General features: G+C 35.9%; 1 protein-coding gene across 20 annotated transcripts in view; it reads left to right on the forward strand.

The window, feature by feature from the left end:
• Nucleotides 1-14,191, forward strand: part of map7d1a (MAP7 domain containing 1a) — a 111,582-nt gene that overhangs the window by 52,652 nt on the left and 44,739 nt on the right. For 10 of the 20 annotated variants that reach the window (NM_001326399.1, XM_073925171.1, XM_073925173.1 and 7 more), the window contains 2 exons: nucleotides 4,226-4,294; nucleotides 6,583-6,603. In NM_001326399.1, the coding sequence (NP_001313328.1) occupies nucleotides 4,226-4,294; nucleotides 6,583-6,603 (90 nt within the window). The remainder of the gene's footprint in view (nucleotides 1-4,225; nucleotides 4,295-6,582; nucleotides 6,604-14,191) is intronic. The other 10 variants (XM_073925172.1, XM_073925174.1, XM_073925164.1 and 7 more) reach the window with 1 other exon arrangement.

Consider the following 14,191-nt stretch of genomic DNA (forward strand, 5'->3'; position numbering starts at 1 on the left):
GAATCAACTATACGCTATTTAAAAAAGAGATTATATGAAGCATTTATTTCTATATATTTTTGCCCACCCCTAGTGGTTTCGCACCTCAGACCCTCTGGTGTCTGTTTCTGGGTCAGTCTGCTGCTTTTTCTGGCTCTGCCCAGTGACTCATCAGTGGGAACATCTTCAGCTTCCTGCGATCTATAAATACTGAGACCAAGTGGAGCAAAGATCATGACGAGGAACGTTGCTGGAGTCTTATGATCATTATTAATGAGCTTGAGTCATCAGATCAAAGTTGTACTAGACTTTGTGGGTCATGAGATGCAGATTCAAAGACTCAATGGGGCCTGCGGAGAGCTTTTAGATTGGGGTGCTGGTTAAAGTGATGAACTCTGAGTGAACTGCTCTGAATGAGTGATTGGTGTAAAGCTGTTTTCTGAGCTCCGCTCTACACGTGCTTGGAAAGGTGTGTTAACTGGAAACGGTGACTGTCTTAATGCTGTCTTAATGTGTTGTGTAATCTGGTGTACAGCAATTTAGAACGTGTGTGGACAAACATCAGAAGGTGATGATGATGAAGGCTATATGCTAAATATTGTTGGGTTGTGCTCAATTATGGCATGGCATTTTTGTAATGAAATATAATTCTGAACCTAAAGATTATTATTATTATTATTACCAATTCTCACTATTGCAGGGTGAATGTGGATTCACCCTTATTTCTATTTTACAATGTATAACGTTTTGTATGAGTTTTGATTATGCAATGTATTGTTGTATGCTAACATTTAATCAGCGAATATTGGGCAGCTGTGTAGTTTATGAAATTGATCAAATTTATGCCAGATTCGACATCGTGGTGCTTTGCTTTCAGCAGTAACCGAGGCAAACACTATTATTCATGCTGTCTTGTAGGCGCCATCTGCTGGAAGAGAATGAATTGGTATTCATGTTCAGTTAAAGAGCCCATATTATGGGTTTTTGAAAATGCCCCTCCATGTAGTGTGTAACACAGCTCTAAGTAAAGTGAAGTCTCCAGCTAAGGCTTAAATCTGTAAGAGTACAGTGTTTAAACCTGTTGATTCATTTATAAAAGAGTCGACTCATGGTGCTTCAAACGAGTCGCCTTGATACCGAGTCATTAGGTGTTTCGCCATGACGTACGAATGAAACCAAGTTATTCACGTGCACGTGCAAACCCGGGAGATTTGAAACCTGCGGCCCCGCCCTCTGACACAGATACCCACACACACACACACAAACATGCCAGTCGATTGAAGTCACACTGCAGATGGATATGCAGATGGAGTCTCTACCCAAAGATGAAACCTCAGCATAAGCCCAGCTTTAAGCAGTTGGAAACTACTGGAAACTTCTGGAAACTACATGCTACAAAGAATACTTCGTTTGTTAAAGGAAGGATCAGTAAAGACATGTCAGGACATGCATGGGTTTCTTCCTCCATTTCTCAAGTGTTAGTACGTGCGATTAAAGTTGTTGCCTCGTTTACTCTAGCTTGCAAAAATGTATTTAGTTGTGATTTGTTACTTTTTAACCGTGTGTACTGTCTCAGGTTAACTCGCTATATTCTCATATCGCGTGCAAAGCCACGTTAAAAACGTGACGCGTGCTGCTTTGTTTACGTTCCCGTGGAGGAGTGTAATGTGTGTGCGTGCGTGTGTGTGGGCGCGTGCAATATGTATGTGTGTATATGTGTGTGCGTGTGTGTGGACGCGTGTGCGAGGACGAGGGCAAAATGTGTGTGTGTGTGTGTCTGTGAAAAGAGCAGAATGTGACAAGCTAGGAGATCTCGCCAGTTCTTGGGAGTTTTTGCTCAATAAAATAGTTAGTCGTCTGTATTTACATTCATCCACTGGCAGCTAAACTCCACGCCTTACACTATCGAGCGTGTATACACTCTGACTACTTCTATATTGTTGATTAGCTGCTGGCTATTCACTCCGTCTCTGGCTGAAAGCAGTCAGTTTCAACCATTCGCAGCAGACTGTCATCAGTCCAATCAGTGCAGATTAGCTTCGCGCTAAGGAGGGGTTTGGGAACAAATGAATCACTGGACGATTCATACGGGAGTCGCTGGGATAATTAGGTAAAAATAAATGCAGATTATAAGACCATGAAAGTATTTTTTGACCTTGCATGCATATTAGTTGTTGGAGACCCTTACAACCAAAATATGACCCTATTTCATGTATAATATGGGCTCTTTAATGAATAACATTTCAGTTTAGCTGCAGGTATGTTTTATGGAGCATAATTTCACCAAAACAGTGGTGATTATTCAGTCTTTTTAAATCACTATCTAAGCTAAGGCTCTTTAGTTGTGTTTTTTTGCATGATCAGTAATATACTGTAAGTTAAAATGTCACCTATGTTACCGGTCAAACATAAAGTGGCTTAAAATGTATAGGAACTAGAGTCTTCGGGTGTTTTCACACCTGCCTTATTTAGTTTGGCTGAATCGCACTATTTTGTTTTCCCTCTTGGTGCGGTTCATTTGGGCAGGTGTGAATGTAGCAGTCCCACTCGAGTGCGCACCAAAAGCAGACCAAAAAAGCGTACCGATACTTCCTTCAAGAGGTGGTCTCGGTATGCTTTCAAACGAACCCTGGAGCAGTTCGTTAGTGGTGAGTCCATGAACTAAAACAGACTCAACCACAAAAAGTACTGCGCTTTTTTGGACTAATCCAGCTGCGGTAGTCTGATGAGCTGTGCATTATGGGATGTGGAGGAAAACTATTTGTTGACAGCGCTTTACCAACAGTTTTAAACAGAGAAAGAAAGAGGAAAAAACATTACCTGATGGATCTTTGGTAATATTTCCGGAAGGTGACCATGTCGCAGTTTAGCTAAATTAATTCACGCCTCCTCCTGAAGTGATTAGCGATGCGCCTTTGCCGTTTGCAATGCATTAAAACATTGTTTTCCATCTGCAGCCGAGCTTCATTCTTGAAATGTATAGTTTGTCTAAAGTGATGTATATACAAAGTATATAGTATACTATGAGCTGCGATACAACCAGCCAGCACAGTCGTAGCTCCATAGTAAAAAGCAACATTTTGTGTCTGTCGGTTTGTTTACTTGCAGGAGTTCCATTGTCATTTTTCAGCATGTTAATTCTGACCAATCGAAAAGCAGTTTAGGAAATACGTTCATTAACATCTGGCCAATGAATGATGTGGATTTCATTACATGACTGTATTTTGGTGCTTTTCAACTGGCTCAAACTAAAGCAATCATTGTCGTGTGAAAAGGACCCAAACACGGCAGAAAATTCTACAATGTATCATTTGTTGCCTTTGGTCCAGACCAAATAAACCGAACTACAGATGTGAAAGCACCCTTAAAAAAGTCTGGAAAGGTATTGAATTTCACTCTGTATTAACTAGTGGTTTATTACCTGCATATATTAATAAAATACTGGCTTTTTGTTTGTGCTTATTCTACATTGCATATTATTACAATAATAATAATAATAATAATAATAACAATATAAGGCATTTGTTATGGTATTAGTTTATTATTTAATAATTAAATTAATATTAAAAAAGTCATATATTTTTTTTGAATGTTACATTTTGTTTTAATGGTGGGCCCGTGAAAATTTTGGTAGAGCAAGTAAATCTGACGAGACCAATAGTAATAATTCTTAAAACTGAGCAGTGCCTGAGGTTTTAATATCATCAATAAAGAAATTAAGACACTTAAATATTTACATACTTTTAATAATTTAAATAAATGTCATATAATTATTTTTCCATTGTTTTGTTAGTGAATTTTTAAGGAATCATACCAAATCTTATTGTGAAAACACTAGTTGCTAGATTGTAGTAACGTTCAATAATAATATCACAAAACAACAAATAACCAATGAAAAAAAAAAAAAACTGCCAGTGTGTCTTTCAGCCCAGGTGAATGATTGGTAATTGTGTGCTGTTGTGTCTGTGTGTGAGTCCTCTGGGTTTTCCGCTGTCAGCCGGAGCGTGTGAATACTGCCAGTCTGTGCCTCTGCCAGCTTCCAGTGCTTTATAGAGCTGCAGATGTGAGCCTTTACCTCACAATAACCTCTCTCATTCCCGGCACCCTGCTGTCTGACTGGCTCTCTCTCTCTCTCTATCTGTCTCTGTCTTTGCTCAGAAGAGCTGTAGTGGAGTTAATGACAACCTCAGAGCAACTCAGAACACTTTATCAAAACTAAACGTTTGATTGTTCTTTTTTTTCTCAGATGGAATGAAGTATGATGAACGGCAGAAACAGGCTAAGGAGAGGAGAGAGGAAAAAGCCAAATATCTCGGTAAGAGAACTCTATAAGAGGCGGTGAGACAGTGCCACCTGCTGTTTAGGGTCTAGATGTGTTCAAACATACACAGACACGTTAAACCCCCTTTGGAATTTTTTTTCACTTTTCCAAATATTTCCCAAATGATGTTTAACAGAGCATGGACATTTTCATAGTATGTCTGATAATATTTTTTTCTTTTGGAGAAAGTCTTATTTGTTTTATTTCAGCTAGAATAAAAGCAGTTTTTAATTTAAAAAAAAAACATTTTAAGGTCAAAATGATTAGCCCTTTTAGGCTATTAGACTAACTTTTTTTCGATAATCTGCACAACAAATTATTGTTTTATACAGCTTAAAGTGACATATTTTTAATAACTCATTTCTAATCTCTGATTTATTTTATCTTTGCCATGATGACAGTAAAAATTATTGACAAGATATTTTTCAAGACACTTTTATACAGCTTAAAGTGACATTTACAGGCTTAACTAGGTTAAATAGGTTAATCAGGCAGGATAGGGTTATTAGGCAAGTTTGTTCTGTAGACTATCAAACTAAAATATAGCTTAAAGGTGGTTCTTACAAAATGGTTCTTAAAAGAAAAAAAAACTGCCTTTATTCTAGCCGAAATAAAACAAAGTAGAAAAAAAATGTAAAGGGGGGCTTATAATTCTGACTTCAACTGTATATATACATATAGTGGTCTAGTGGATCACAAATCTCTCGGTTCAGATCACATAATGGTTTTTAATCACGGATCAGACCATTTTTTGGACAGCCTAAAAGGGGAGGAGAAAAATGTTATTTGCTTTCCATTTATTACAAAAAACAGTACTGCAAGACACTTTAACAAACCAAACTCAGAACCTGTAATTTTATTAAAAATAAAATGAAAAAAAAAAATTTGCTGAATAAAAATAAATATTAAATTATTCAGTACTGTGAAAAATTCACTATTACTACTACTGTTGCTGATAATGCTAAATGTATAAATCTAGCAACATAATATGTACAATCCATATTTATCTCATATTTTAGTCTCATTTACAATAAATGATTCAGTTATTCACTCATAAAACTTCATGTTTCATTGCTAGATGTGTCATTTGTGAAGAATTATTCAGTGGCATATTTTTGATGGCAGGTTGTCGCCACCTGTTGGTTAAATAATGTAAGCATCGTTAAATGCATTAAATAGTGATTTTAATCTTTACCATAAACATCAGTGGTTTTTATCTAAATTATAAAATGTTGTCTCAGTACTTCTGTGGTTTTTACCTGTTTTTATCTTCATAAATAACTCAAAAGACTGAAGACTGAATCTCTTTTTTGATTTTTGCGGTTTCAGATTTAAAATTTTAGCAATTAGAAGTATTAAGTAACATATGCAAATGACCATCATTTATAATTTATGTTGTGAGGGTGTTGAGATCCCGATATTTTAATGATTAATCGTGCGGCTTACACTGAATGCATTGATGCAGACCAAACAAGTAGTGACAGAAAACATCTTTAATGAAACCTCAGTGATGGGTTGCAGCTGGAAGGGCATCCACTGTGTAAAACACATGCTGGATAAGTTGGCGGTTCGTTGCACTGTAGCGACTCCAGATTAATAAAGGGACCAGTACGGATCAACTGATGTATATATATATATATATATATATATATATATATATATATATATATATATATATATATATATATATATATATATATATATATATTTGAATATATAAATGTATATATTTATAAAATATAAATGTATATATTTATAAAATATAAATTTATTGCTGTCAATTTCAATTTAAATATGGGAAAAAATGTAATCTTTATTTTCTACTACTACCACTACTAATAATATTTAAATTTTTACAAAAATGTGTTTCATTGTTTAATATATTCATATTTATTATTTTTATATGTTTATTTTATGAAATAAATAGCAGTTTAAATGCTTATAAAATACATGTTATATTTACATATTTCTATATAGATGCATGCATGCACACAACCACACACACATGCATGTTAGGAAACGCCTGTGGGTCTTCTCTGCACGGAACTAGTGTTACTATTAATACTTTCCTAACAGTTATCACTATGAAATGCATTCTAAATGTTATGCTGCTGCTTTATTTTCCCCAAAGACTGTCAGGAGAGGAGCATGAATACCTTCCTCACATGCTGTGCTTTTTGTTAGCTCTTTATAATATCACTATGCTTGTCATCATGGCTGCTGCACTGCTTATGCATGATTGACAGAACGTTTTTGTCTTCTCTTTCACCTTCCCTCCCCAGAACAGCGTAGCCAGACTCAAGGTAAGCCACTCCTCCGTCTCTGGTGGTGTTGGGGACTGATGCGCTTTTCAATCTTCATCCCTTTCTCTCTCTCTCTCTCTCTCAGCTACAACTTCTCTTAAAGAGCTGCTTTCTCTTTTCCTCCGTGCTTCATCATCATAATTAGTGACAGATTGTTGGGTGTCTGAATTGCGAAATGATGATTTGTGATTATATTTGTCGCTCCCATTTGTTGGAAAATTAATCTTAAAGGGATAGTTCACCTTAAAATTTTAATTCAGTCATCATTTAATCATCATTATTTTGAGTTTCTTTCGTCTTGGTACAAAAGAAGATATTTTGAAGAATGTTGTAAAATGGTAGAATTGATTGATATGTTTTCCCTACAGGAAATGTCAACTGCTAACAGTTTCAAGCACATAAAATTCAGTTCTCAATTCTTACATTCTGCTTCAGTTGTAATTATTAGCATGCTGGTTGATTCATCTTCTGAGCGATCTGTGAAAAGAAAGAGCGCTGATTAGAGTCATTGGTCTGTAAATTGAATCACTCTGTGTAAACACCATGTGGTCTGCATTTGTTTTCCAGCAGGGTCAGCAGTGTTCCTGATTTAATCTTAATGCTTTGCTTTTACAACTCGCCCACTGTGAATTCATTTGACACACAAGATAGGCCTTGTCTGCTTCATAATCAAAGGAAAGACGATCGAAAATTGCCCAATTCACACTTTGTTTTTTGTAGGCGAATATCTTGAATGTTTATTTTGTGTCATATAATTTACAGTACTCAGCATATACTAGTAAACCCCCTTTTATAAAGTGAATATTTATATTTGTTTCTAAGTGAATATAGCTAATACTTTTCAAGCATTTAAACAAAATGGTTTATATTCATTAAAAAACATAAAATTCAACTGGTATATTTGTTAAATTAGTTTGTTCAACTAATATCTTTAGAAATACCAAGATCATTTAAATTCAAACTAATTTTTTAAAAACAGAAAATACTAACTAAAAAGTTTTAACTATTTCAACAATTAATTGTATTTAATATTTTCCCCCAACCTATTAATTTGGGTGTACTAACTTTTGCACTGTGATCTTAAGAAAATCTTAAGAAAATCTAATCTTTAGTTTCAGTTTTGACAAATCTAAGGTACACTCACTGGACACTTTATTAGGTACACCTTACTAGTACCTGGTTGGACCCCCTTTTGCCTTCAAATCTGCCTTAATCCTTCGTGGCATAGATTCAACAAGGTGCTGGAAATATTCCTTTGAGATTTTGGTTCATGTTGACATGATAGCATCACACAGTTGCTGCAGATTTAACGGCTGCACATCCATGATTCGAATCTCCCGTTCCACCATATCCCAAAGGTGCACTATTAGATTGAGATCTAGTCACTGAGAAGGCCATTTAAATACAGTGAATTCATTGTCATGTTCAAGAAACCAGTCTGAGATGATTCACTCTTTATAACATGGCGTGTCATCCTGCTGGGAGAACCCACCAGAAAATGAGTATACTGTGGTCATAAAGAGATGGACATGGTCATAAACAATATTCAGGTAGGCTGTGGCGTTGACATAATGCTCAATTGGTACTAATGGGTCCACCACCATCAGGCTGAACCGTTGATACAAGGCAGGATGGATCCATGATTTCATGTTGTTGATGCCAAATTCTGACCCTGCCATCCAAATGTTGCAGCAGAAATTGAGACTCATCGTATTAGACCAGGGATTCCCAAATTTTTTTATTCCGGGACCCACCTAGGCAAGTGATTGAATCTCAAGACCCACCATAATATTTTTATATGGAAAAATGGGTAAAAAAATGTATCCATTCAAAGCAGTAAAAAATATATATTTTTGGATTTTGGATATATTTTTTGGCTTTTTGGATTTTGCGATTTGATATGCACAAAATTAGGCTCAAAGTGCTTTTTGTGGGATGCTGGCTGTAACTGTGATCATTTTTTTTTTTTTTTTTGAAAAAGATACTCTTCTTTTTTAGAAGAGAATATGATCAACCTTTGATCAAGCCCCGTCAATTCGCAGTAAATTCCACTGCTAGTGTATAGTCATAAGAAACTAAATAGCTTTTTGATTGACTACTACAAGCTGGGAAAATGTCAGATAAATATGCCAATGCAATTAACATTATAGCTGAATACATCTAATATTCACACATTTGCTTGAGAAAGGAATGATGGGGGTAGTTACATTACCATCACTATTTTCCACACCATCTATGCGCTTTCATAACATTAAGTGACATTAAAACTAACAGATAGCACTATAGCTATTTATTGATTAGCAATCTGTCAACGTTGGGATGTAAAAAATATGGGACAACAAATAGCTTCAAATGATAGAATGATAGAAAATATAATAAATAAACAATAAAATAAAATGTTTAGCCTAGTAAAATCAATGGCCTATACAGAAATTATATAAAGCTATACAACCTATTTCACTTTTAATTGTATTTGCATATTGATTAAAGTTACTATAGTTATTTAGTGAAGAGCAGCAAATTAATCTCTTATTGTGTTTTGTTTGATAACAGATGAGTAAATGTATGAATGCACAGATTTATAATGAAGCATTAGACTACTTTAGTAACTGTTTGTGCTCATTTAGGAGAAAATTAGTAGTGTTTAAAATAAAACATGCAGAACGGAGCAAAAAAAAAAAAAAAAAACCCCGAAAAAAACGAAGGAAAAAAAAGCACTTTTCCGACGGTCCCTTAATGAGAGCTCTGCTCTGAGCAAGCTCTACCGGCTAGCGAGAGCTCAAATGGAGCAGTGCTTGTAATGTCGTGCGAAAAAAGAAAAAAAAAAGAAAAAGACAGCTGTGAGACATAACCAGCTTTGTCTTTTTGTAGGAAGCACACTTTAGATATTTTTAGGGTAAAAGGTTTTTGAGTTATTGCCGTCAATCGTACTGGTTTTGATTCACCGCAATGTAAATATAGCTGCAGCTATGTGACGTTGCGTGACCCACCTATGTTCACTGTGTGACCCACTAGTGGATCGCGACCCACAGTTTGAAAACCCCTGTATTAGACAACATTTTTTCAATCTTCTATTGTCCAGTTTTGGTGAACCTGTGTGAATTGTAGCCTCCGTTTCCTGTTCTAAGCTTACAGGAGTGGCACACGGTGAGGTCCTCTGCTGCTGTAACCCATCTGCTTCAAGGTTCAATGTGTGTATTCAGAGATGCTTTTCTGCATAACTCGGTTGTAGCGAGTGGTTTTTAAAGTTACTGTTGCCGTTCTATCAGCTAGAACCAGTCTGGCCATTCCCCTCTGATCTCTGGCATCAACAAGGCATTTGTTCCCACAGAACTGCCCTTCACTGGATATTTTCTCTTTTTCGGACCATTCTTTGTAAACCCCAAATGTGGTTGTGCGTGAAAAAACCAGTAGATCAGCAGTTTCTGAAATACTTTGACCAGCCTGTCTAGCACCAACAATCATGCCACTTTCAAAGTCATTTAAATCAGCATTCCTCCTCATTCTGATGCTCCTCCTCATTCTGATGCTGATGCTGTAGTTTGGACTACAGAAGATCGTCTTGACCGTGTCTACATCCTTAAATGCATGGAGTTCCTGCCAAGTGATTGGCTGATCAAAAATTTACATTAACAAGGAGTTGGACACGTGTACTTAATAAAGTATCCGGTGAGCGTAAATGCACGAATATATTATAGTAAAGCATAAGGTAGAAAATATTAACATGAAAGAGAGATCTGTGAGGGGTGTATTTATCCTAAGCACTGTAAATATATTTTAAATAATATTAACAATTTTTTCAGCGTGTCCGTCAATACCAGAAATCATATTTCTTTGTTCATGTTTGAGAATAACACTATACTATATTAGTAAATGTGCACAGCATTCCTATGGTTTAGCAATTGGGGGACTTATTATAGGTCACGATTGCACCAAATTTGAACTTTTGACCGTTAAACCTCACCTCGCAGTTTATTTGTTTGTTTTTCCAAAGCTTGTTTTATAAGTTTCCCATAATTACAAACTGCATGATTCGTTTACACCCAAAAATAACATATACTGCTGTCTTCGTTGGACTGAAATGTGAATAAATCACAGCTGATGGCAATATAATCAAGATAAACACACAATCTGCTGCGTTCCAGTCGTGCTAGCGCAAAGTGTGTAATTTAGCCCTAACTATTCAGGCCAAAGTCAATCGAACGTATTGATCCTCTTCAAGCATCCAGTTTAATGTGTAGTATTTCTGTGGTCTACGGTAATCCAATCAGATGTTCATCTTAGGATATTTATTTGCCTCAGACTGTGGGTCGTCTTCCCTCTCCTCTTTCTGGCCGCAGGATTATGAAAGTTTGATGAAGAGCCTCACCCGGGCGCTCTCATGCCATCACTATTTTATAACTGTGGAGAAGTCAGAAAAGAAGGCTCCAAACCGCCTGCCTTGCAGAATAATGAAGGCTCCCAAAGGAGAATCTTTTCATGTTGAGCCTTGCTTTCAGTCTTAATTGCAGTGACAGAAGATATTCCACATAAATGATTTGATAAGTGCTTTCTATCATCTAAAAGCCTCACGCTTTAGCAATTACTCGAATTTGACACTCTTAGTATGTTGGACAGCTTGAATTTGTTAGTTTTAATTGCATGAAATGTTTTTTTTTTTTCTATCTTTTTTCATTTATTATTTTTTTTCTGTAAGGATTGTGGCTCAAAGAATGAGCTTATAACATATTATTGACTCTTTCATCATCATCACATGTTTGTTTAAAGTCATGTCTCTGTCTTTGTTATTTTTTGACGTCATAACACATTAATTAATAACAAAATGCTGTATGTCGTGAATTTAAAGGATATTAAGATTGTATAAATTACTATTTGAATAATATCTATCCTATTTAGAAAATAATAATAATAATGAAAGTTTTTCATCCCAGTAAAAATAATGCATGGCTAGAATATGAAAATATGAAAAAGACTTTTGAGACAAAATTTCTGGCTTCTCGGGAGAGAGTTGAACCAGATCAGTGGAAAAGCTTTACAATATTTGACAAGTATTATTATTAAGATTATTAACAAATAATCAAATTTGAAAAACCATTCAGAAGTAAGGGCACAGTAAGATTTGGTCGGCAGTTAGCTCTCTGCAACTCTCACATGATCACCCACTAAAGCTAAGCAGGGCTTTACCTGGTCAGTACCTGGATGGGAGACCACATGGCAAAGCTAAGTTGCTGCTGTAATTGGTGTTAATGAGGCTAGCAGGGGGTGCTCAACCTGCGGTCTGTGTGGGCCCTAACGCCCCAGTATGGTGAAGGAGACGTTAAACAGATTTTGCGACTATGTGATTGTTAAAAATCCCAGGATGTTAGGGTTTAACCCCAGCATTCTAGTCAAATTTTCACACTGGCCTCAGTCCATCATGGCCTTTTAACCATCTCCATATCATAATTGGCTTCATCACTCTGTCTCCTCTCCACCAGTCAGCTGGTGTGTGGTGTGCGGCTCAATATGGTTGCTGTCATGTCATCCAGGTGGATGCTGCACACTGGTGGTGGACGAGAAGATCCCACAATGTGTAAAGTGCTTTGAGTGTCCAGAAAAGTGCTATATAAATGTAAGGATTTATTATTATTATTATTATTATTATTATTAAGATTTAATAAAAACTTGCAAAAACTATTCTGGATAAACACTGTTGTTTAGTACTTTGTACATCAGATATAACACTGATAATAAAAAAATATATATTTATTGACCAACGAAATGAGTATTTTTAAATAATTCATGAAGGATCATGAGACAATAATGGCTGTTGAAAAATGCATTTTACCATCACATTATAAAATGACTTTTTAAAATTAGCATGAATTTTAAATTGTGGCTGTTTTTACTGGATTGGGTCGAATAAATGCAACAATTGATGAGCATTACATACTTTAAAAGAAACTAAAATCTATGTCTAAACTAGGGATGCACAGATACCATTATTTGGAACCGATCCGAACCCGATACTGTGCAGTTTTTTTATTTTATTTGTTTTGTAATTATATTTAAGCATATTAAAGTTTCTATTCTTCTGGTGATAAACTCAAATAATAAACATTTTTTAGTAAAAATAACAGACCCATAGGCCTGCTGTATATGACAGACAACACAGTCTAACTAAAAACATGATGCTCGCTGTAAACTAGGCTACATTATTTGAGCATTCATCATGACATTGATCCGTTGTGGTCCAGCTGATGTTTCCTTGTTTTCTATCAGGATTTTTCACTGAAATCTGTAAAAGGCTATCACTATTGACCCTAATCAATGGTAACATAGCCAACACTTTAGCAAAGCGTGATATTTTCCTACAGGTTTGACGCAGACTCAACTAAACTGTCAGGCCAGTTTTCCCTTTTCTGTTAATGACAATCCATATTGCGACCGTCAGTTTCACTTTTATTAATTTAATCAACTACTTTGCCCACAATGAGCCATGCTTTACAAACTATTCGCAGCACTGAAAGTATTCCCCTTAGAAGAATAAACTCAGTCGGAAGGATGAGAGAACAGAAACTTTCAATGATACAGATTAATCTTAAGGATCAGGGCACATCGCATCTGCGCAGCCGGTGCATGAATGAAGCGCCTGATGCATCACTAAGACACAGCGTTGAGGATCTGTCCAGTGTATTATTGAGCCTTTTCTAATTGATCATTTCAGGTAGGCCTACTTTGTGTGTAAAGAGCAGGTAATAACCCTCTTTACTCCAGTATTGCTAATGCAATCTGCTGATTTAACAAACACAGCGCAACATGATTTTGAAAAAGCAATGAACTCGTTGCAGGTCAAAATGAACCCATTTAATGCAAAAGTAAATGCATTTATCCACTGATCATTTATATTAACAGGAACAAATAGTCTTGGAGAAAGTTTTTCGAGTTGTCATGAACGCCACACGCAGTTTGAATTGTGAATGAATGGAGAATAATTGGCAGGCGCAGTAAAGGGAAGCGCTGAAGCAAACATGAATTTAAGCACATGAATATTCTTCTGTACTTCACATTAAACTAAAATGGCTTCAGAACATTTGGGATATAGTAGGCATACATGACAACTTTCTAGTGCTTTATAATAGGTTACCTTCAAGGCTTTTGTTGGCTTATAAATTATCGATCGAATCGAATTTGGATCGGTACCAGCTTGCCGATACCCGATCCAGCAAAAATATGTGGTATGAAACCGATATCCTATCCAAGTATTGGGATCGGTGCATCCCAAGTCTGTACCCAAGGAGGTGTATATTAAAGGAGCAGTTCACCCAAAAATTAACCTTTTCTAAAATTTCTGGACATCTGTAAAGATTCCTAATAAATCAGATGAATAGGGTAAAATGTACCAAAGAGAAATGCTTTTATTTTTTAAAGCCTAATGCACGTAATTAGATATCCAATAAATAAACATGAATTAAAAATTGTAAGAAATAAAAATTTGTTAATAATGCATTTAGCAATTGTATTGTTCAAACAAGAGCTGATCTAAGTCAAGACGCTGGCCTTCTTTTGATAACTCACAGGCTTGCCCTCTCTCTCACTTTTTCTTTTT

The sequence above is a fragment of the Danio rerio genome, chromosome 16 (genome assembly GCF_049306965.1).
Source record: "Danio rerio strain Tuebingen ecotype United States chromosome 16, GRCz12tu, whole genome shotgun sequence".
In the NCBI taxonomy this organism is placed as follows: Eukaryota; Metazoa; Chordata; class Actinopteri; order Cypriniformes; family Danionidae; genus Danio; species Danio rerio.